General features: G+C 38.3%; 2 protein-coding genes across 2 annotated transcripts; both read right to left on the reverse strand.

Moving 5' to 3' along the window:
• Positions 1-442: 442 nt before the first annotated feature.
• On the reverse strand, positions 443-14733 carry prcp (prolylcarboxypeptidase). Its single transcript, XM_004075281.4, has 9 exons — positions 14171-14733; positions 9924-10064; positions 9736-9837; positions 9462-9634; positions 8158-8315; positions 7180-7352; positions 2669-2836; positions 2380-2567; positions 443-1120 (listed from the first exon to the last, which is right to left on the reverse strand). The coding sequence occupies exons 1-9, from the start codon at positions 14348-14350 to the stop codon at positions 889-891; spliced, it is 1515 nt and encodes a 504-aa protein (XP_004075329.1). The 5' UTR covers positions 14351-14733; the 3' UTR covers positions 443-888.
• Positions 14734-16466: 1733 nt separating this feature from the next.
• On the reverse strand, positions 16467-23004 carry rab30 (RAB30, member RAS oncogene family). The gene is made up of 5 exons (XM_004075282.4): positions 22851-23004; positions 19259-19357; positions 19098-19181; positions 18323-18506; positions 16467-18068 (listed from the first exon to the last, which is right to left on the reverse strand). The coding sequence occupies exons 2-5, from the start codon at positions 19349-19351 to the stop codon at positions 17818-17820; spliced, it is 612 nt and encodes a 203-aa protein (XP_004075330.1). The 5' UTR covers positions 19352-19357; positions 22851-23004; the 3' UTR covers positions 16467-17817.
• Positions 23005-23141: the final 137 nt, after the last annotated feature.

The raw sequence follows: 23141 nt of genomic DNA on the forward strand, positions 1-23141 counted from the left end.
CACTCTTAATCCCAAAAGGTTAAAGGTTAAATAAAATAAAGATGGGGTAGGATATTTACAGGATATCTGATGAGTGTTTATGACATTTAGATTGTTGGGAAAACGTTGTGAAAAGTGATATGCATCATATTAAAAGTTTTTTTGATGAGCTTCTATTCATCTGACTAAAGTGGAAATGAACTGAGACCAGAGAGCGGTTCCCGGTCCCGGACCAGGGGCCACTTGGCTGCATTCAGATAGAAAATTTGTTCTGGATTATCAGGGGAAACAAACTCTAAATTTACTTTAAATGTCCAATCTGAATAAACCTTAACTAAAATGTTTCAAACTTTAAAAAGTTTGTACTTTTTTTTTTTGGAGAGCCTTTTTCTGCAGTGAACGAATCAGCGGTTTATAACTACAACCTTGTATAGAAAGGTGAAGCAAATAAAAAAATGGAGTGAAACGGTTCTTCTGTGAAGTTTATTTTCCAAAACATGTCAAAAGTTTGAGATTTAGTACCAGGCGTTTTTCCGGAGGCTTATTGAAATTTGACAATCTTCAATATGGTAGAAAAACAATCATACCTGGAAGAGAGCAGCTGGAAACCGGCATGAATGATCGCAATCGACTAAATGAGATATTGATGGTTTTCAAATTAAAGCTTTAAGCACCCTGAAAGAAGTGACATAATTAAACAACATTTGAAAAACTAAAAGGAATCCATTCATTCTTTGAAAACTCGTCAGCAATAAAGCAGGTTTCTTTGGCACTTAAAGTATGAATTCCTTGAAATGTTACGGTTTGGCATTAAAAAATAGGAGTGTAAATTCAAGTTTTCCTTCCACAGAAACGTCCTAAATGGCCTCTGGCAAACTTTGGAGTCTAATAGAACCAGAAATGTTCCTGTCAAAGCCGGTTTTCTGTACCGCTTCGTCCCGTTCTCTTCTTGGTCTTGTCGATCCACTCCTGGAAGAACTTCAGCTCCAGCGCCCGGGCCGCTCGCACAGACGGCGGATCCAGGTCGGTGCTGTAGCGGAGGTCCAAGTGATGAGCGCCATCGGGGATCATGATGGAAACCAGAGACTCTGTGATGTTATAAGTCACCCCCCCAGCCGACCACGGGTCCAGACCGCCATTACTGAAACCAACAGCGGGAAATTTGGAAAGATTTGTCTTTAAAATAAAAAACTGTAATCATTCTTTTTAGATCTATGACTTAGTCTATAGTTTAAGTTTATATTATTGGATTTTTCAGTGTCCCAAGCAAACCCACTATTTTATGTTTACACATTTAAACTTCGAAAAATGCTTACATTTTTTTAGGATAATGGCAGATTGAAAATGTTAATGTGAGATTTTGATTAATTTTTATTTTTTAAATTACTTTTTAATGTGTCAAACTTAGTCTGCAAGTCTAAATTATGCAAAATTCTTCCAAAACTATATATATTTTTGTGATTTTTTTTTTACAGATTTTGTGGACAAACTGAATGTTTGTTCTCAATTGTACTCCGATAAAGGAAGACTGCTTTTGTTCCACACCAGACTAAAAATGTTTGTTTACATCCCATCAATGAGCTGAAGTCTTATTACTATTATGTTTTTCTCTCTTTTTTATTTTTATGACTATACCTAAAATGTTCGCTTTGTAAATCAAATTAAAGTAAAGTAGGACTAACTTCTTGTTTTGCCTTTTTTACACACACGTCACCTCACACAAGTCCAAGTCAAGTTTGAACCATGTTTCAAGTCTAACGCTAAGTTGCCAAGGCAACGGGCATTCAAGCAGCCACTTCCAATGACAAGTCTATGTACACGGAAACAGGCATTTCGAGCTTCTGCGCTCAAAACTCTCGCGTTACCGCATGGCTACGAACGTTTTTTGACCATTTTCTATGTACGTGTAGCCAATGAACGCGCGTTGCAAGTTAAACCGGTTCAAACTTTGACCAATCATGGACTCGGAGATGGTGGTGATGTATGGACAACGTCCCTTTTAATTCACTTCACAGAAAAAAATGAGGTTCAAAAGATTTGCACCGATTCCATATTTTGCACCAAGCCTCCTCCAACTGTAGGTGGCGTACATGCCCTAGTAAACAGTAGAAAAAGAAGAAAAAGCCCCTCCCTGCTTGTCCAGTGTGAACACTACGGGCTAAACAAACGTTCATAACCGTGCGTCACATGCCCGGTGTGTACATAGCTTTAGAGTTACTTTAAGTCTTACTTTACTGAAAAGGGACAAAGTTCTGGTTTGGTGTTCTGAAGGTAAAACATAAACCCCCAAACGTTTCTCAAGAGTCTAAAATCCAGGTTTTGATGCACCACCTCCATATTATTGGAGGAAAATGATCAAAAACACATATTTTCTGCCTCAATCGGAGTAGTAGTGATTACCTGAAGATGATGTTGCTGTGAGAGGAAATGTCCTTGCCCCCATAAAGTGTCCCGGCCCAGTCTTCACGCGGCCGGACGCCAAACATGCTGTAACACTCATCGGAAAAGGCCTGGAAGTTCCAGTCTTCAGGCTCAAACATGTCCTGCACCCCATCTGTGCACATGGGCATCACCATCTCTGTGCAGGCCTGTAATTGAGAGCACGTTCGGTTAAGGCTGGTACCACATATCTGCATCCATCTTTTATTTTTTATTTTTTTTAAAGCAGCGGATCAGGGATCTCCAGAACCTGGTACGTCCAGCCAAGAGCCCCAAGGCTGCTGGTTGCTGTCTGCGATGTGTTGAGACAGGAGGAGCTTCCAGTGTAGTTATAGTAGACTTTAGCTGCTTGAGAGACGCCATGTAGTAGATCGTAGTCGGACGCTTTAGAGTCGAAAGCAAGATACTTGCACACCACCTTCAGACGAAGTAAAAACAGGTCAACTTTAGGTTAGCCTCTGCATCCATTAAAGACCCACTAGGATCAGCTTTTGATCTAATTCCAAACTGTTTACAGTCGTCTTTTAATCATGATTATGCTGTTTTGATCAAAAAATCGGAAAACTGTATAGTTTCTCAAGGACATAGTTTCTGCAGAGCGGCAGGAGTTCATAACTACTTTGCCTCCAAGTTGTGGTTGAGATCGTTGGCGCCTTCCCCTTCTTCTCCCAGTTGCTGAGAGCTCTCTGTTTACACACTCTCCAGCTAGCTTACAGCTCCCCACACTCCCAACCTATCCAGAACTATCCAGCGGCACAGTTTTGAGCCAGATGCCAGCTCAGACGAGGAAAACAAAGATGTACATGGATCTAGTCATTAGGGCTGTAACCAGCATCTGAATACTAGGATATTCGCGATCTGTTCCCGAAGTACAAATATTTGCAAAGTCAGAGATTGTTGATATGCGATCTTCATAAATTGAATGGAATGAAATGAAACTGCACTACAGGCAGAGTAAATTTAATTGGAGAGTTATGTTGGATTTAAAGCGCTACTGTCACCCAAATTTTCAAAATAAAATGTTGATGATGCTTCTTTTTGTCAAAGTAAAAGTATCAAGTTTTTTCGTAGCCGAAAAAAGAGACAGAAGTTCAGTTTACTGTAATAAGCTCTGAAAAAAATGATTTTCATATACATACATACATACATACATACATACATACATACATACATACATACATACATACATACATACATACATACATACATACATACATACATACATACATACATACATACATACATACATACATACATACATACATACATACATACATACATACATACATACATACATACATACATACATACATACATACATACATACATACATACATACATACATACATACATACATACATACATACATACATACATACATACATACATACATACATACATACATACATACATACATACATACATACATACATACATACATACATACATACATACATACATACATACATACATACATACATACATACATACATACATACATACATACATACATACATACATACATACATACATACATACATACATACATACATACATACATACATACATACATACATACATACATACATACATACATACATACATACATACATACATACATACATACATACATACATACATACATACATACATACATACATACATACATACATACATACATACATACATACATACATACATACATACATACATACATACATACATACATACATACATACATACATACATACATACATACATACATACATACATACATACATATATACATACATACATACATACATATATATATAAAATCTGATCAATATGAACTTTGAGTTATTACAAAAATCCTTTTAGAGCTGTTTTTATTTAAGTCTCGCTTTGTCTTCATTTATTTTCTTTTTGTGATCCATCTATTTGAACTGTTGTCCGCTAAACTTTGAGGATGGAAAAAGGGAAAACAGATTTAGGATTTGTTGTTCAATGTTTTAAAGCAACAGTGATGTTTATGTGTTGTTTAGTGCTGAAGTTAATGAGGAATTTGATAGGAAAAAACTCTTGAGTTTGATTTTGTTTGAAGTGACAAAAACCATTTCTTCATTTCAAAATCCTTGTGTTTTTATCTGCTTCGATGATTCGGTTCTTTTGTTCTACATACAAGAATAAATGACAGTGGTCAAAAACATATTAGTTTAATTTTCATTCAATAAATGGTAAGAATTGAAGTTTGATCTGTGAATCGTTGATCAGATTTTGTGAATCAAACACGATCTTTTTCCAACTACATTTTTTCGTCTGCTCTAGATTCACGATTTCAATTAAGAAATAATCAAAATTTCAATTTTTATGCTAATGTACTTAATACATGTCCTTCATCATCAGAAAAAGGCCAAAATTGCATGTTAAAAACACCCAAAATCCTTTCCTTTTTCATCAGTGGCTCTTTGATAACCAGCATAGATCAAAGTTGTTTACAAGGCTGGCGATCACTTTCTTGTGGCCCATAAAGTGTTTTTCCACATAAAACGTTGCGGCGCCTGATTTGCATAAGAAATTCCCTGGAATGAACTAGAATTTATCGCTCCCATCTTGGCAGCAGAAGAAAAAAAATACCTTGCATTCATGTAAGAAGCCACATTGATTTATCAATCTAAAGGCTTTGCTCTTGTTTTTTTCTTCGTTTTTTTTGTTCAACTGTGGCCGATTTCCTTAGAATTAATAGTGTGAATGATAAATATTTGCGTTTCAGCTCTTGTTTCATTTTCCTGTGTTGTTATGGATGCCGATTTGGCGGCGGCGGCGGTTGTTTCGGCGCTCTTTGTGAAGCGGACAAACTGGGCTCTGTTGTTTGGAGGGTTGGAGGGGAGTTTGTTACTAAGGCTTTTGTTTCTGGAGCGGGGAGGAGTTGGTGGTCGATGGATGAGGAGGGCCACATACATGTCCAAGCAAAGATTTATGCTGTGAAAAAAAAATACAACAACAAAAAAACACCCCAAAAAACACTGCAATGGCTCCAAAGCATCTTCTCCTTACTTTTCAGATAGGATTAGGCTTATACATTCATCTGTGCCAACAGATTTCCCTCCTTTAAGCCCTCAATACCCCGTTCTCACACTCACTCAGATAATCACATTAGCTTTGTCATTACAGAAAAAGCTCCTTTTTGCACCCAACAATCTAAACTGCTTAAACCACCCATAGGGGTCGCATACATTAAAGGCAAGCAGCCAAAAAAACCTGAAATAAAACCACAACAAAAAAGAGAGTTTAGTGTTTATTTAACAGGATGCCCCTCATCGATTTCATGATAAATCTGTGGAAAAACTGGATTAATATAAAAGTTAATGAGCTTATTTCTGTGTTTGGAAAGCTCGCTCCTTAATGGAGGAGAGCTTTTTCTGATTACCAGCGGAGAACCTTTTCACCCTGACGGGAACACCTCGCAGATCGGACAGGGCGTGCAAATGAAAGGACGGTTGGTGCGAGACAAGCGGAGGAACTGAGCCTCGCTTGTTGCTGCTTATCTAAAGAATACTTTCACTCCCAAAGAAACTGATGAATATGTATGACGCGTGTTAAAGGTTGCTGTACACAAAAGGGCCCAACACAACAAACACTTGTAACACAATCAGCCGAGTCGCACGTTCATTAAGGAGAAGCCGTTCCCGGTCGAAGTAACCACTAAAGTTTTTAAAAAAAAAAGAACTACAAGAAAGCTGAAATAAATGTAAGCACTTCCATGAAAATTTCGGTTTTGGTGTTTTTAACACGTTCTTCTGATGATGGAGGACATTTGAATTGGTTAGTTCAAAAGGGGCCCAAGTCCACAATTTTTCAAAATAGAGATATTATATGTTCTATGGTCTTCAAGGGAAAAGCTATCTGATTATGTGCAAAAAAGTCCCAAGTCCGTTGTAATGTATTGACTATGCTTGACATTTAAAATGCACTAAGTGCAAATCTATCTGATCTAATTTATCCCATAGATGGCAGCACTCGTTATCCAATATGGCAGCGCCCCTGTTTAATTCAAGAAGGGCCCAAGTCCAGAGACTTTAGTTTGCTACTCCTCTGAAATGATAAAAGTGAGGTGCTTCATATTATAGCATTTGTAAGCTATGAACTGAATCTGGGTAAAATATTAATCATTTGGTGCAGCCTCCCTTTAAGCTATGCTTTTCCTGGAAAAACAAACCTCTTGGACTTGGGCCCCTTTTGAACTAACCGATTCATATGTAAAGAAACTAAAGAAACTGTAAAGAAATTGCATTTCTGACTTTTTTCTTTATTCAAATCGTCGCAATTCAGAAGCAGGCAAAAAAATTTGGTTTAAAAAAAGAGAATTTGTGAAAATACGCTGGGTGGGACACAAGCTCCCTGCTCTCATCCACTTCCAGATAAGAAGACGCACGCACCTCTACGTACTCCTCATCTGAGCTGGCACGTGGCTAGCAGTAAGCTAGTGGGGGAGCGTGTAAACAGATGGGTGATGGAGAGTGGGGGCGGGGTTTTTCCAACAGTCCCGCCCACAACTCAGGGGTGAATTTCTAACAGACTCCTGCTGCTATGTAAAGATGATGTCCTAGAAAACGACACAGGTTTCTTGATTTTGGCTCAAAACTGCATAATTATTATTCAGAGAACACTTGGAAAGCTTTTACAAAATATCAAAAGATGATTGGAGTGGGACTTCAACCCCTTCGATGGCGTTTGGGGTCGTTTTTAACCGGTGGCTTTAAATGTGATGCTTCTGTTTACCTGGATTGGCCAAGCAGGAAGTGGTTGGAGGAAGCTGGCTTCATAGGGATAGTCCACCATGGCCAGATTCACCCACGTCTCCTGAAGCCAGCCCTTGAAGATAACGGCGTCCGTCTTAGTTTTGAGCGGCGAGCATAAACTGAACTCTTCAGATAACCACTGCAGACCAGACGCTAACAAGAGAGAAATAGAAAATGATGTATATTTTAGTGCCAATTTCACATTTTATATATATATATATATATATATATATATATATATATATATATATATATATATATATATATATATATGTGTATATATATATGTGTATATATATATATATATATATATATATATATATAAGGGATAAAAAAGTTTACAGTTTTCATTTTACATTATTTTATATCATAAAATGAATCACTCCTCATGCCTAAAATAGTTATATTGGCTTTTTTTTTTATAACAAAACAATCGAAGTAAAAAAAACATATTTAAATAATGCATTTGTAACTAACTAATAAACCAAAGAAAAAAAAATTTTTTTGTAAATGTTTACTTTTATATTTCTTTTACATCTAAAAACTTTGGTTTAGTTGTCTGGATTTGTATACAAGACATCAAACCATCCTAAGAATTTGTGTTAAAATACAGTCTGCCCACCAAATTAATATGCAAAAAAATTTCACAGAAATATAATTTAAATGAGCATTAAGGAAACCCCTGTGAGGATTGAGAGCAGGTTTGACACGGTGAAGAAAACCTCCGACCTTCGTCTCTAAAGTCAATTTAAACATCTGCTCCTATTGTGATTCACCCTTGTGCATTACTAAATTTCTACTTAAGAATGTTGATGACAGAAAACTTTTTATAGTCTAAGCATAATTTTTATCACAGATTGGTTGTCGTTCTGCCGAAAAATCACACTTTCCATAAATATGCGTTAGGATTTACTCTAAATTTAAACAGAGCTTCATAACTCATTCAGTTTGGACTCACCAGTGGAAGACAAATTATTTATTGCCTTCCAAGAGCGGCGAATGGTTACATCGCAGTTTTGGCCACTTTTGGCAAAGTCTTGTGTTACTATTTTGTAGAAATCTCCACATCCCACCATCCGGGGAAACTGCCATATCGGTGCAGATGCCGCCAGAGCTCTGAAACCCAAAAATACACACGGTTTACTCTAAATTGGTAAAAATCAAAGGTTAAATAAAAATTAAAAGTCATATAACATTAAAACAAATAAAGGTAATATGGATATTAAAAAACATAAAGATTTAGTAACCACTGCCCCTAAAAAATGGGCAAACCTGTACAAGGTACACAAGCGAAAATATCAAGATCATGGACCACTCGGTGAGCCTGTAGAGCAAAAACTGTTATTTCTACTGGCATGTTGTGGGGGACAGGTGAGGGTAAGTAAGGGTGATGTAGTGGAGATGCAAACACAGCGAACAGATTTGTTGTTTTGTTTTTTTTCAACGTCCAAACCCTGTGGATGGCGCAGGGAGCCATCGGCTGTTCTCAAGTGATAAGATAACTCTTTGGGTGCAGCCTGACTGTAGGAATAAGGAAATTAGATCCCCAGAGCGTAGTTTTTGTGGACATCCTGTGGGCTTCTTCTGAGCACTTACGTATCACATGCACCCCCTGTGCCAAAAGCCTTTGCGTGCGATCAGTAATTAAGTAATGTTAATTAAGTAATTCATCTTTGTTATGTGATTTATTGATACTTAAAGATTCCTAATTCTGTCTGATAAAATGTTATGAACTGGATAATGATAAGTCATGTATAAAATGGTTACGGTAGAACAGGGGAGGGATTATATAAATTCACTTCCTTCCACTCCCTTTCAAGCAATCTTTGATTTGATGTCTAATTATCTTAAGGTTGATACGTCTTTGTATGAATGTATAACTGCTGAATGTATTGCTTTGTCCATTATTCTTGCTTTTATTGGTTGAAATAAACCATTTCAAATCAAAAAAGTAAAGAGTCAGAATGAACAACCTGAGTGTGGTGTAAGGGCACCGTATGACAACATCGCCTTTATGCCACAAGAGCGAGCAACTCACTTCATCCTTACAAATACTTGGCGATACATTTACCACGTTAAATGGTACGCTCCATTTTCACGACACCTTTTGAGGTGGCCGCTCTTCTCTATGACCCTCCACACAACCCAAACCCTCACTTGCACCCATATGGGGGGTAAGTGACTAAGGCTTACCATGTGACCCATCTTTTTTATTTTTTGCTGTAATTTAGCTCAAAACATTTGATTGGTTGGTTCCTTTACCCGACAACTACGTTGGGGTATTTCATCCTGAGCCAGGCGGAGAGCATCCCTCCATAGGAACCTCCCACGGAGATGACGGGGCTTTCCGGCATTTTGCTCTTCAGATTTTGAATGAGAACAGCAAAATCTGCAAGTGCTTGCTCTGAGGTCAAGTAGTTCAGGTGTTTGCTGTCCTGCAGAAATAAAGGGGGGATTGGACGACATCCTTTTAGGGATATTTGAAATGCAATCATCAATGTGCATTGTTTGTGTACAATCCTGCATCTTCACATACGCTGTAGGAGTCTTGTCCAAATGGCAGGGACTCTCCGTAGTAGCGGTGTTCTGCAAAAACCAGCATGGCGCCCAACTCTTCGGCTATTTCCCACATGAATCCCTGCAGAAAGATCAGCCACAGGTGCTTCAGCAGTAGACTCAAGACAGCCTGCGTGTGTGCTGTCAGCAGACAAGCCAGGTATTTACAGTGTTATTGCAGAACCAGGTGATGTCGCCTTCATTTCCAGTGTAGAACAAAATGGGTCCGTCAGGCTCCTGCCAGTGTTTGTCTGCCACGAGGTACCTTTGCTTGAAAGTGCCGTCCTCAAGGAATCCAAAATGATTAATCTGCAAAAGACGAACTTTGATGTAAATTTACCCCAAGTTTCTACTTACCGTATTTTACGGAGTATAGGTCACTTTTTTTTCACAGTTCAGCCAATTTGATGCGTGTGGTAAAAGAGGCAGTGGACGTTAAATCTTTTGGGTGTGCAGAGCGTTACGCTGAGCTTGGATTTGTTCAGACGCATTGCAGTTTTCTCCCAAATGTGCGTGGAATACTATGAAGCGACTTCTATTAGCTTTTTTCTGCTTTATAATGCATTTTTTGGCTCCTGTGACTTATATACCAGAAATATGGCCGTTTTCAACAACTGTAATTATTTATAGTAGTCTATTTAAGTGTACTACAAGTATTCTTAATCTACACTAAACGTAAGCCAGTTTACTTGAAGTTTACTTTTTATACAGGCTACTATTGTAAACTTTCCAATTTAGTCTGTAGAAGTATTCAATTAGTATGCTTACTACACTACAAGTACATGCTTTGTAGTGTCCTTGATATATTCAAGTAAAATAAACTTCAAGTGCTAAGGGTTAACTCTAGTTATACAATATTCAGGGGGTACAACACAGTCCATGTGTTGTTAAAGGCTTCACAAAATAAAATAAAAATCCTGATGTTTGAATTTTGAGGTAATTAGCCCCAATTTGTATTAAAAAAAATTACTGGCGGCATCTTTAAAGGATGCCACATTAGTTCCACTTGGAATGGCCTCTGAAATATCCTTTTATGAAATCTCAAGGGTGCTGGATTCTCCCACTTCTTCCAGGCCCATTTCCTGTGTTCTTGACAGAACAAAAGACGGGACGAAACAACCGCCTCACAGAGAAGACGCCTGCGTGAGGCCTCCGAGCCGTCCAACCCTTCAGACAAGCCCAACGCTTCATGCAAAACAAGACGGGGGGAAAAAAAAGAGAGAGTTTCTGTTTTGTTTTTGCCCACTGCTGCTCTCTTCCCTACTTGGAAGACATAAAAGAGGCAGCATTTTTACCAGCCAATGACAGCAACAAGATGTGGGGCCCTCAATGTGTTCATTCAGGCCTCGACTCCTTCGCTTTTGGCAAAGCTTTCAGGGTGAGGCCACCATGAGACAGCTGAGGGACAAAATCCCAAAGCACATAACGGTGACAGGTTAGATGAATTATATATATTTATGTTTATGGACATCATTTAAATGCTAATTTAGGTGTGTGTGTTTATATATATATATACACTTAAGCACAACTCTCCTATAGATGAGAAATTTAAAAAATTGAGGGTGGAAAAATAGTAACAGAAAAAAATGTGTTTTTCAGGAAATGTAAAATTAGTATCTTCTTCCTCTTTCGGCTTTCCCCATCAGGGGTCGCCACAGCAAACAAGTCGCATGGTAAACTCGGCAATGTTTTACGAGCAATCCTGGAAATCTGGTTTAATAACATCCACACACTAACATGTGGCGCCACCATGTGGCGACGACAAACACCACATCTGCTGCCCACAGCTTGAATGCATCTGCAGCTCTTCGCATGGTTCACCCTGCTGCATGCAGGGTGAACCATGGAGACGGGAGCGACGGCAGCACAGCCTGCTGGGAAGTGCAGCAGGTACTTCAAGCTAAAGGATGCAGGAGGACACTTCCATTCATTGTCTGGAGACAGAGGGCAGTCAAGAGGATTTCCTGAAGATTTCTGATTTTCTCACACAGATGCTACAAGGAAAATGATGATCGCTGGAGATTTTTCCATAGGAGTGACAGCAGGTTCACAGCGGCTTTACTAGTCGTGATTACGAAAGGGAATCATGCAGTTTTTTGGGTTTCATTTTTATGTTGACAAGCAAACAGAAAGTGTTGAGATGAGGCTGGGAGGAGGCAGGAAATGGTCTGGGTCATGTCAGCTTGATTAGACAGGATGCTGTGGGCTGGAACAGGTGTGGAGCATTGTCCTGAAATCCAAACACGGCTCACAGCAAAAACAATAATCACTGCATCTGCAGTACCAGGGAAATATGGCAGAGTGTTAGGGCCAGCGTAAAATAAGAAAAATAAATAATAATATGGGAACAAATTCATTCAATTATGAAAAAATACCAAATGTTACTGCAGTTGTCATTTTTATTTTGTCATGTTTTTACAAAATATAAGGTTACCCTTGTGTAAATTTACAACTTTTTAAATATGGAAATATAAAAATTTGATTTCGTTTTTTTTAATAATTGTATATCTTTCTTGCCGTAGAATTTTGGATTTTTTTTCAAAGTTTTACCACTTTATTTAATTCACCAGTGACTCAACATCAGTTCTCCAACCTGTCTTACTTCACTAATAATCAATATGCTTTAAAAAAAGAAAGAAAAAAAATCTAAATCCTAAAATCACACTGGTTTTAGTTCTTGAAGACAACTTATTTTATTTTTTTTTTATTTCTTTTAGAAAAACCCTTTTATCTATCAGTCTTTGTTTTTTAATTTGGTTGATTGTGATTTTAAAACTGTGTCTCCTTCTTCTCTCACCAAACAAAAGGAGATCCCCACCTGAGTGCAGGTCAAATAAAGAAATATTCAGAACTAAACTGAATATTTAGTTTTAAACTTAAATGTATGACAAATTGATCTACTGGTTTACCAAAAATATTATATTTAATTCTATATAACAGATTCACGTAGACTCCAACATTGGATTTCTACTGATGAGGATGAAGATCTTGTAATTCTCTTGATTTTTACTGACGTTTATCTACGTTTATTCAGAGACTGTTCAGCCCAACAACACTTCAACACTTCAAGAGCCATTTGGGTCAATTTCTCACTAAGCAATAGGAGCCAAAAAGTCGTACTTCACTCTTCAGAAACATAAAACACAACTTTGTAAGTATTTATGTTATTGTTGCCGTTGTGACAAACTGGTGTTTGATGGCAAAAATAAAACATAAAGAGAAAATAGCCTTTTTTTCACATTATGACTTGTGACAGAGGTTCACATGACTTCCTTTCAAAATAAAAGGTGCCATGTGCCACTCATCTTAATGCAGCAAATGCAGTAGTCCTAAAAAGTTATTTTTGACCATTTGTGGTGCATCTCAGCAAAAGATTCATAAATATAACTAACAAAAATGAGATCAGAGCTAATTAAGAGACCCCAACCAAATTTGTTGAACCATAAGGTGCACTTCAAATCTCTTCAAGATCTGTCGTGTAATCACACCGAACACAGAAATAAAAATAAAAAACTTTGTGAGATATAAGCACCCATTGGGGAGCTAAAATTGCTATAAAGTTCCACAAAACCTGACGCAAAATGTCTCATAATTAACGAAATGCAGCACAAAACAAGAGACAAGAAGTTGTAACCACAAACTGCCTAAAATCAATGCATTAAAGACCACAGATTCAAAAACTGGAGACTATTTATTATAAGTGACAGGTCTTCTCTTGTAGCCTTAGATCATATCCAGGACAGATGCTGGAGCCAGGCTTGTTTTGACTAAACCAGACGATGCGTTAGGTACCACCACACGGTGCTCAAAAGGCAATCCGAATCCCCCATGAAGTAACAATAAAAAGAGGAAACAAGAGCTGAATGGAGATCTTTCAAACCCCCCTGAGGTACAAGCGTTTCATATTCACTGGGCCCCGGAGACCTCCTTAGACTTCCTATGGCAGTCTATGGCAGAGAGCCAGGACGGATGGTAGTAGATCTGGCTGCAGGAGCGGTGCTGATTGTGAAAGCTTTCCCTTCACTACAGGAAGCCATAGGAAAACACCTATTGTCTGCAGACTCAACACTTAAAACCTAAACAGAATGATTTTAGATGGAACAGCCTGTGCTGTTATTCAGCAATCAGCAAACAATAGCTTTAGTAAAACATAAATAAACTGGGGAAAGTGGCATCTAATACCAGCAGGTTTCCACACAAAAAAACTACTTACTGTAATATTAAAAAGTCCTATTAAAATATAATAAAAATGAATGTATTTCCAATGTTAAATAAAGAATAATTTTGTTATTCGTCAACTGTTAAAAGAAAAGTGAAACAGAATAAATTATAGGGAAGTGAACCAATGGAGAAAACAATGGCATATAAATAGATAATGCTTTTTTTTAATCCATAATTTTAAACATTTGACTTACCCTCTGGTTAAAGTAGAATGTCTTGTAGATGATTGGAGGTTCAGAGGAGAAACTTCTGGCACCCAATCTCGTAAAAAGTTGGGATTTAAAGGCAGTCACGTGCAAACAAGCCAAACTTAAGGTTATAAAGCAGGTAACAGCAGAGCTGTCCACAGCCAGCCTCCTGTTGGTGGCCATCATTCAGTTACTGTCAGCTCCCGAACAAACAATCCACGGAGTCTGATCACGGGCGCATGATCTCAGCAGAATTCGCTCTAACTAAGAAGATGAGGGTTTTTTTAGAGGAAGTGAGATTCTCTTGTCAGCAGATCCAAGGAGGTGTTGCCTAAAATCTGAATAACAAACGGGACTGTCCGCGTCCGCGTGGGACGTATCTGGTCCAAACTTCCTGTGAAAGGCAACGACTTTGAACAGCTGCATTCAGCTGACAGTCCGGCGATGTATACATGCAGCAGCCACTTCTTACTGTAAATGTCCCGCAAAGGCTGGTGGGAGATGGAGTACAAAACTCGCAAAATTAATCAAGACCTGAAGGAAGATGGGGGCAGAAAAACTTGTAGGTTCCACTTTACAAAAAAAAAAAAAAAAAAAAAAAAAAACCTCTTTAAACGCATTAAAAAATATTTAGCTAAACCACAAAACGACCCTCAATGAGAACAAAAAGAGGGTAAATTTGGTTCCTAATTTGTCAAACATATCAGAAACGGATACATATGAATTTGTATCTCAATTTAAATATCTTCCAAATTGTTTTGCTCCTTGTTAAAATGTTTTAATTTTAATATTTATAACAGAAACCTGTTAGCAACGCGATGCTAAGCTATGTCTCGCGCACACAATCAGCAGTCTCGCGAAGCTTGATCCACTTCCGGTATGAAATTTGAAAAATAAGAGCTGAGGAATACTTTCCAACAAATTTACTCAAAGTAATATTACAAGAAAAATGTGAAAGGTACAGTAAAATTATAAATGTGTTACTAGAATTTTTTTTTAATACAAGTAAAAAGAAAAGAAAAACATATCAACTAAGTAGAGGTTTGAATGTCCAACCTTTAGGTTAAAAAAAAGTAAATTGGAGAAACCAAACGGAAAATATTGTACAAATTCCAATTTTATTTTGATATTTAAATAGTAGTTGAATAAAAGGATAATCCTCTTATATTTACTGTCTTTTTTGGCCACAAAGCTTTCACTGATGTTCAGAATAAAACAGCAGTGTTAAAAACAGGCCAATAATTTGTCCATATTGGGCAAAACAAATGCCAATATTTAAAGCTTCATATATTTGTGATGAAATATCTGACATAAAACTCTTTACTATTATACATGTTTATCATTTTTTGTGTAAAGTAAATGTTGTTTTGCCAGACCATTTACATTTTTCTGTCAGTTTAAAATGTCTCCACATTTTAACCTGATGAAGTTTTTTGCAAGCATTCTGATCCATTTATTGCAGTTGTTAAAAATGAACTACCTGGTATCAGTCCGATGTTGAGCTGAAGTTATGAATCCCTGGAACTAATGGCTCAAAATTTCAAACAAAAAGAAATGTACTTGGCACAGCAGCTTGTTAGTGTTCATAATTCAATATGTACATATTTCTCATTACAATTTATCAACTAAAATATAGCTTTATAAATTGCTTTTAAATACACAAACAACTTCATTTGAAAGCTTAATGTATATGATCATTATTAATTCATTTATTATATTATAAATTCATTTACATTGTCAGTTGTTATTCCATAATTTCATTTTCATTTTACGTATTCAGGAGGTATTTTATTGATTTATTTAAATCATATTTCTATTCATGAAAATATGAACATTTTGGGCTACATTCGAGTGAGAATATTGGTGTAAATTGTAAATCTACCTGAAGTAAAATGTATAGAATAAAACTACTCATCCTACCAAGGGAAAGTTACCTACAGTACAGTAAAGTGCAAGAAATTGCTGTTAAATACGATTTATTACAAAAAATAGAAGTGAAAGTAAATAAATAGAACTGTGTGCATGTTGCATTTACAAAAATAAATACAAAATATTCAATTACAGTCAGGATGCTACTTAAATATACATTAATTGGTATTTTATTGACTTTCGTATGAAGTATAATAAATATAAAGTGTTAATCCAAAATGAAAATACGGTAAAAGAAAAGATGTTTGGGTTTAATTTCTGTTGCCAAATCATTTTTTTATTTTACATACTTAAAGCACAAATTACCATTGCTCTCAGTAATAGACAAGAATCGGATGTTACCATGGCAACAACACATGACAAGTACACAATAATTAGTGTAGTTATTTAATGTTATGCAAAGTATTGATGAGGATATTTTATACACATGAAAAAGCACAAAATCTCCACAGCATTTTTGTTCCTTTGTTTTCCACTTTGACAAAAATAAAATGCAAATAATCAACCAGGAGTTGTTTCTATATATCTAAGTTACAAGGCAAAAAAAAAAAAAAAAAAACTCAAAAGCTTGCCATTTTAAAAAAAGGGGATTACTGACAGTACAAAAAGATCAAAGCAAAGTGCCAAGATGTACTACAGTATTCAAATTACGGCGAGGGGAAAATAAAGTGTGCAGCAAATGGCATTGTGCAATACAGTAGATTGCACTTTTGGCAACAACAAAAAAAATCTTTTTAATGCTACAAATCATAGCTAAACAGGGGGATTCACAATAAAAGTATATGAAATACAACAAGTTCTACAGAACTACATGGACAAACCTCATCAACCAATATCATGTCCAAGCAGCAGCAAAAAATGCAGAAATACTCGTCTGTGGATAAAAATGTAAAAAAAAGATCGGACTGTATTGAAAATACAAACTCATTTCATTAAACTACATGTTTACGTCTGATTGCAGCCTTCTAGCAATTTCAAAATAAAACAATCACAAGCACTGCAAGTTTAACAAAATACCATCACAGAATACTTTTAAGCATTTTTAAGTGTTTTAGTTTATGTTATTTAACACAAAAACATTTTCTAGCAGCAATTAAAGGAAAAAAAAAACAAATATTTCACAGTTTGAAATGAGGTGCAAAAAAAAAAAAAAAAAAAAAAAAAGAGAACTTAGACATTTGAGGATGAAAGTTAGTGAGTGCGATTCTCAGAGAAAAAAAATAACAACGATAACTTGGAAAATAAATGTGCAACAGATTAAAAAAAAATCCTATTCCAACTCGGTAATCTCAAAGATGTTATGAATGTAAACACGCTGTTACCTTTAACAGATAACCTTGGATGGTTTTGGAACTCCTCCTCGGCGGTGTGGGGTCTGTAACAGAATTCCTGGCAGAACTTTTAGATTAATACTGCTGGTGAATGTTGATGGAAAATGGCCCTGACAGGAAAACCCTGGCAATTTACCAAGATCAGCACAATGTGGAAGTCCTGGAAGTGTTGGACATCCACTCACTGCTACAGTGACCAGAAGAGTTCTCAGTAATGGCAGCATCCTGAACTATTTGCTCCTGGAGGGGCAGCTAAAACTTGAGTATCTTGTAAAGACTCACGGGACTAAAAAAGAAATAAAATGATCAAACTTAGAGGTGGCTTCATGCCGTCTTAGTGGGACGGAGGCTTCAGGACTGAGAGACCCCCTCGACATCAGCTGTACCCCACTTTTAGTTGACGTTGCAGCAGTTCAAATAGCTGATGGTTTTCCCCTCGCCGAGCATGGGAGCCGTGTCACCGTTATCCAGCTTGTTCTGCTTGGCCTCCCGGATAAGTTCGCACGCCAGGTCCAGGAACAGCTTCTCCACGTTGTCGGACTCTTTGGCCGACGTCTCCAGATACAGCATGCTCTGGGCCTCGGCGAAGTCTTCAGCCCTCTGCCGCAGAACCTCCCTCTTTTCCACCAGATCTATTTTGTTGCCTGCAGAAATCAAAGATTTAGATCATTCGTGGCTGCAGTTTGCCAAAAAAAAGAAAAAGAGGTGGGAATGTGACAAACGAAGCAGATGGGAGTGACGGTGTATTCCTGCATGTGTGGGATGAAGAAAAGACTTGTATGTTGGCAGTTTTCTAAGAAATGTCAAAGTTTTAAACAAAAGCAGTGAGATTTCTTATTTATCTACTCAGAAGGTTTGCAAAAGCCATTCTCAAAGCTCCAAAATGTTTGTTTCTTACCGACTAATATAGTCACCACTTGGTTGTTGGCATACTGCTCGATCTCCCTTAGCCACTCTGGAAGGCACCTGAAGGAGTCCTCACAGGTAATGTCATATGTAAGAATGAGGGCATTGGCACTACGGTAATAACTCTGAGTTATGGAGCGAAATCTCTCCTGTCCGGCTGTGTCCCATATCTGCAACTGGAGAAGACGGTTTATGATGGAAGCAACGGTCAAAGCGAGCAATCCCTCATCTGCTGTCATCGCTAAAGCTACCATCACACCGCGCTCGGAAACGCCCACTTCCAATGAAAAGTCTGTGTTCGTGTACAGTATGTGTTTCAGGCTTATGTGCTCCATACTCTAACGTTCATGCGTCCATTTGCGAGCTCTACGTACAAAATGCGCGTCCACTGAACACACGCCAAAAGTTTAACTAGTTGAACTTTGAACCATCAGGGACTCGGAATTGGTAGATGTACGGGGTAGCGTCAATTCCAAAACACGGAAGTGCCAACCATTTGAAGATTGATCATAGAGGAGAAATCCATTCTAGTAGTGTGTTGCAGTTGGATTTATATGACACCAGGTCTTTTATATATCAGAATAGAGCTGTGGAAGACAGAGTCTAGAGTAAGAGTCTAAAGTATCAACGTTTTCCACACCCCATGCTCAATTTGTGCCGCAAAACCTCTGATCACGTTTGTACATCGACTTGCCGCCCCTGCCATTCAAAACGCATTCGGTGTGAATGTAGCTTAAAGGATCTATGCAATACACAGACACACATACTTTGACCTTCTCCCCTTTGATTTCCACAGTTTTGATCATGAAGTCTACTCCGATAGTAGCCCCTTGTCCAGGTGGGAAAAGGCCCTATGATGAACACGTGCATCATTTCTTCATTCTGATTATAAACTGCTTGAAGATTTTTTTTTCAGATGAATACATACCTGAGTAAAGCGCCGAACAAGACAGGTTTTGCCAACTCCGGCATTTCCTATGAGAACTATTTTGAACAGGTAGTCATAATCTTCCATGCTCATAATAACCTGTACAAATAGACAATGAACGAAGAACAAAGCTTTAGGACTTTAATTAAACTGAAACTTTCAAATGTACGCACACATGACAACAGATAGACTTTCTACCGTTAAGAATGAGAAAAACTCTAAACAGCCAAAATACAGTTGTATGGGGTCAAATCAGGGTCAGCTTCAAAACTCACACCAATGAAAATGGGGGTTTTGGTGTTTTTAATATGTTCTTGGGGTATTTTTCTGATGATGGAGGACATAAAATAGATAATGCAAATGAAGATCACAACTGTTGTGAATCAGAAGCAGCCAAAAAAATGCTGTTTGACAAAGTTTGTATTTGTGTCCGCCCTGTGACTGGAAGGTCGTGAGTTCAAATCCTGTCCAAGTCATACCAAAGCCTCCCTGCTTGACAATCATCATTATAGGGTTAGATTGGGGGGGGGTTAAACCACCAAATGGTTCCCGAGCGGCTGTGTCTGCAGCTCACCGCTCCCCCAGGGCGTGGGTCAAATGCGGAGAATAAATTTCACACACCCAGGTGTGTGACAGATGATGGGACTTTAACTTTTGATTTTTTAACCTTCTGACGTAGAGAATGGGCTGGACGGGCAACAGGCTCCATTCTGTTGCATCCACTTGCAGACAAACAGATCCATGTACGTCTTTGTTTTCCTCGTCTGACCTGTGGCCTCTGGGTTAAAAACTGTACGGCTGGATGGCTCCAATATCGGTCGCCATTTTTGTTGCACCGGTAATGACAGGCTGGGGGTGTGAGGGGCTTTGAGCTGTAAAACAGATGAGTGATGGCGAGAGAGGGCATGGTCGCTCTGCACCACCAACAGTTGCGACCACTGCTCAAGGGTGAATTTCTAATGAACTCCTGCCGCTCTGCAGGAACTATAATAATAATAATAATAATGGATTGGATTTATCTGCGCTTTTCAAGACACTCAAAGCGCTTACATTGTGTCCATTATTCATTCACTCCTCATTCATACTTGGTGATGGTAGCTACTGTTGTAGCCACAGCTGCCCTGGGGCAGACTGACAGAGGCGTGGCTGCCATTTCGCGCCTACGGCCCCTCTGACCATCACCGGGACAATTCATGCACATTCACACACCAGTGGAGCCACACTGGAGGCAAGGAGGGTGAAGTGTCTTGCCCAAGGACACAACGACATTTTTGGCTGGTGGGAGCGGGGATCGAACTGCCAACCCTTCGGTCATTGGACGACCCGCTCAACCACCTGAGCCACTGTCGCCACTATGGCCTAGAAAACAACACAGGTTTTTGGATTTCGGCTAAAGACATAAAAACAGCATCATTATGATTAAAAGACCACTGGGAATGCTTTAAAAATAGATTAAAAGATGATGGAACTGGGTCTTTAAAGTGAAAAATGAGAATGTAAATTCGAAAAATCGACACTCAAAAAGAAAAATAGGAAATTTTGAAAACAGTTTTAAACTCAAACATAAACTTGAAAGAAATACTGAAAGTGTAAAATAAATGTAAATTTGAAGTAGTACTAAAAACCTAAATAAAAAAAACTAAAACTTACCAAATGAAAGCTTTTTTTTTTACAGTTGCTGTAGGCTTTTCTTATTCTCATTTTTGATTTTAGCCTTTTCTATTTTTTCCGTTTATCTCCTTCTTTGCTTTTAGTCCTGAGTTCTCTGTGGTCAAACTCATCCTGATGAGGTGCTTTGGTGACTGAAAGCTGTGACTCACGGCTGTGGATTCAAATCCCAAACCAGTTAGTTATGAAGGAAAGGATATCACTGCTTGTCATGTGCATTTGTATTGTACATAAGAAAGCTATATGCAGAAAATAATATCATTATTAAATTCAATAATATCACAAAAATCTCATTTTCTAACATTTCATTCCCTTTTGCATGAAAGTCTCGCTCCAATCATCTTGATTTTTTTTTTCAAAGCGTTCCCAGTGTTTTTTTAGGTATTGTTATGCCTTTTTAAGGCACAAAAAAAAACTGTGGTAATCTAAGACATAGTTTCTGCAGAGCAGCAGTAGTTAGTCAGAAGTTCACCTCTGAGTTGTAAATGGGACTGTTGGCGTAGAGTAAGCCCGCCCCCACACCCCATCATCCATCTGTTTCCAAGCTGACGATCCCACACGTTCCCAATCTAACATTTGCAGTGAAACAAAAGTGGCGTGCAATATTGGAACTATCCAGTTTTAAGCCAGATTCCACCTCAAATAGGAAATAAGTAGACGTACATGAATGCAGTCGTCTACAAGTGGATGCATGGATGCAGAATGGAGCGGAGCACGGAGCTTGTGGCCTGCCCGGCGTGTTTTCTACATCACAAATACGATCTCTTTGAAACAACACTCCTGATTCACAAATATGTTAATAAAGAAATCCTCAGAAATAAAATTATGGGCTTAATTTACATTATGCATGTCCTCCATCATCAGAAAAAGGCCACAAGAACATGTACAAAACAAAATTTTTACCAGAGTGGGGCAACCTGAAGCCCTTCTTATTAATATGTCATAGCTTAGTAATAGAGAAATTGTCAATTAGAAATGTAATTCCTTCTGTTTATGTCTTTTATAAACATTGAAAAAAATCCTTTTTGTGTCATATCATAGTCAGTGGAAAGGCGTTCAATAGGTAGAGGCGTGGAAAGAGGTGGGGATTCACAATAAGCTCGCTACTGTTTGGCAACAGTGGTTGCCATAGATACGATGACACAGCCTAGAATGCAATCTAATCATTTATGGCAACATTAAAAAAAATAATAATAAAGAAAGGAAAAAAGGATGAATCTGCTTTAAGGACTGACCCAAAAAGCAGCAAAGGAACTTTAGTTAGACCAGGAGCATGATGGGAAAATATTTGGCTTTTTATTTATTACGGCTCAGAAGTGTTCCAGTCGTAGCAAAAACTGAACATTAACGTTATTTTCACCTAAGCAAATGCAATAAATAAATTGAGATGTTTGACATTTCTGGCGAATTTCATTAAAACCTGGAAAGTTGCAGAAGACCAGTTGGGGCGGGGAAACATAAATAGGATTGTTTCTTGTCTGAGACCTTCACATGATAAACTAGAATAAAACAAGATTAAAACCCTGCAGCATCGTTACATCCATCCGGTCTAGCACAGGCAGAAAGAAATGGAGACAAACTGTTGCTTGCTGCAGTGCATCCACTGAAAAATCCTCATATTTATTTTTAACATCCCGGCAGTAGTTCAATGTAGAACCAAAATCTTCCAACTGCTGCGTCTTCTCAAAGCTAGGCTAACATCAAAGCCTCCATCTTAATCCGAATTACCGCCCAACACCGAGCCCCTCCGTTAAGGGCTTCAAAGCCAAGCTAGCAACAGTAGCCATTAGCAGCAGCAGCTACCGAGCGGGTCCTGCTAGCCATTTTGGCCGAGTCTGCAGATGCAGGAGGAGCGAGGGGGTGGGGGGAAACCCCAAAGTCATACCGGTACCGAACCGAGAGGCAGGAAACAGTTAGCACTTACCCCAAAACCACGGGGACTGCCCCGGACCTAAAACTACTTGGTATGCATAGAAAGGCTCCTCAAATCGGCAAAGCCGCTGCTGGGCAGGGCATAATTCCCCTGACTGTCTCCTCAGCAGCCGACTAGCTCTGACTGTCTAGAGGAGGAGGAGGAGGAGGAGGAGGAGGAGGAGGAGGAGGAGGAGGAGGAGGAGGAGGAGGAGGAGGAGGAGGAGGAAGAGGAGGAGGAGGGGGTGCTACCAATGATGTCATTAATTTTACATGAAACTCAATAATGGGGCATCTTCCATCT

Source organism: Oryzias latipes, chromosome 13 (genome assembly GCF_002234675.1).
Source record: "Oryzias latipes chromosome 13, ASM223467v1".
Lineage (NCBI taxonomy): Eukaryota > Metazoa > Chordata > Actinopteri > Beloniformes > Adrianichthyidae > Oryzias > Oryzias latipes.

Bases quoted from the DNA above. Each gene is read 5' to 3' on its own strand.
- rab30 (XM_004075282.4), bottom strand. From the start codon at position 19,351: ATGAGCATGGAAGATTATGACTACCTGTTCAAAATAGTTCTCATAGGA. The intron at 18,507-19,097 runs GTATGTGTGTCT...CGTCTTCTCCAG, and splicing joins TCAAAGGGGAGAAGGTCAAA to TTGCAGATATGGGACACAGC. The intron at 18,069-18,322 runs GTAAGAAACAAA...TGATTTCTGCAG, and splicing joins AGTGGTGACTATATTAGTCG to GCAACAAAATAGATCTGGTG.
- prcp (XM_004075281.4), bottom strand. From the start codon at position 14,350: ATGATGGCCACCAACAGGAGGCTGGCTGTGGACAGCTCTGCTGTTACC. The intron at 9,838-9,923 runs GTAAATACCTGG...ATCTTTCTGCAG, and splicing joins CCTGGTTCTGCAATAACACT to GGATTCATGTGGGAAATAGC. The intron at 8,316-9,461 runs GTAAAGGAACCA...TTTGGGTTTCAG, and splicing joins TACCCCAACGTAGTTGTCGG to AGCTCTGGCGGCATCTGCAC.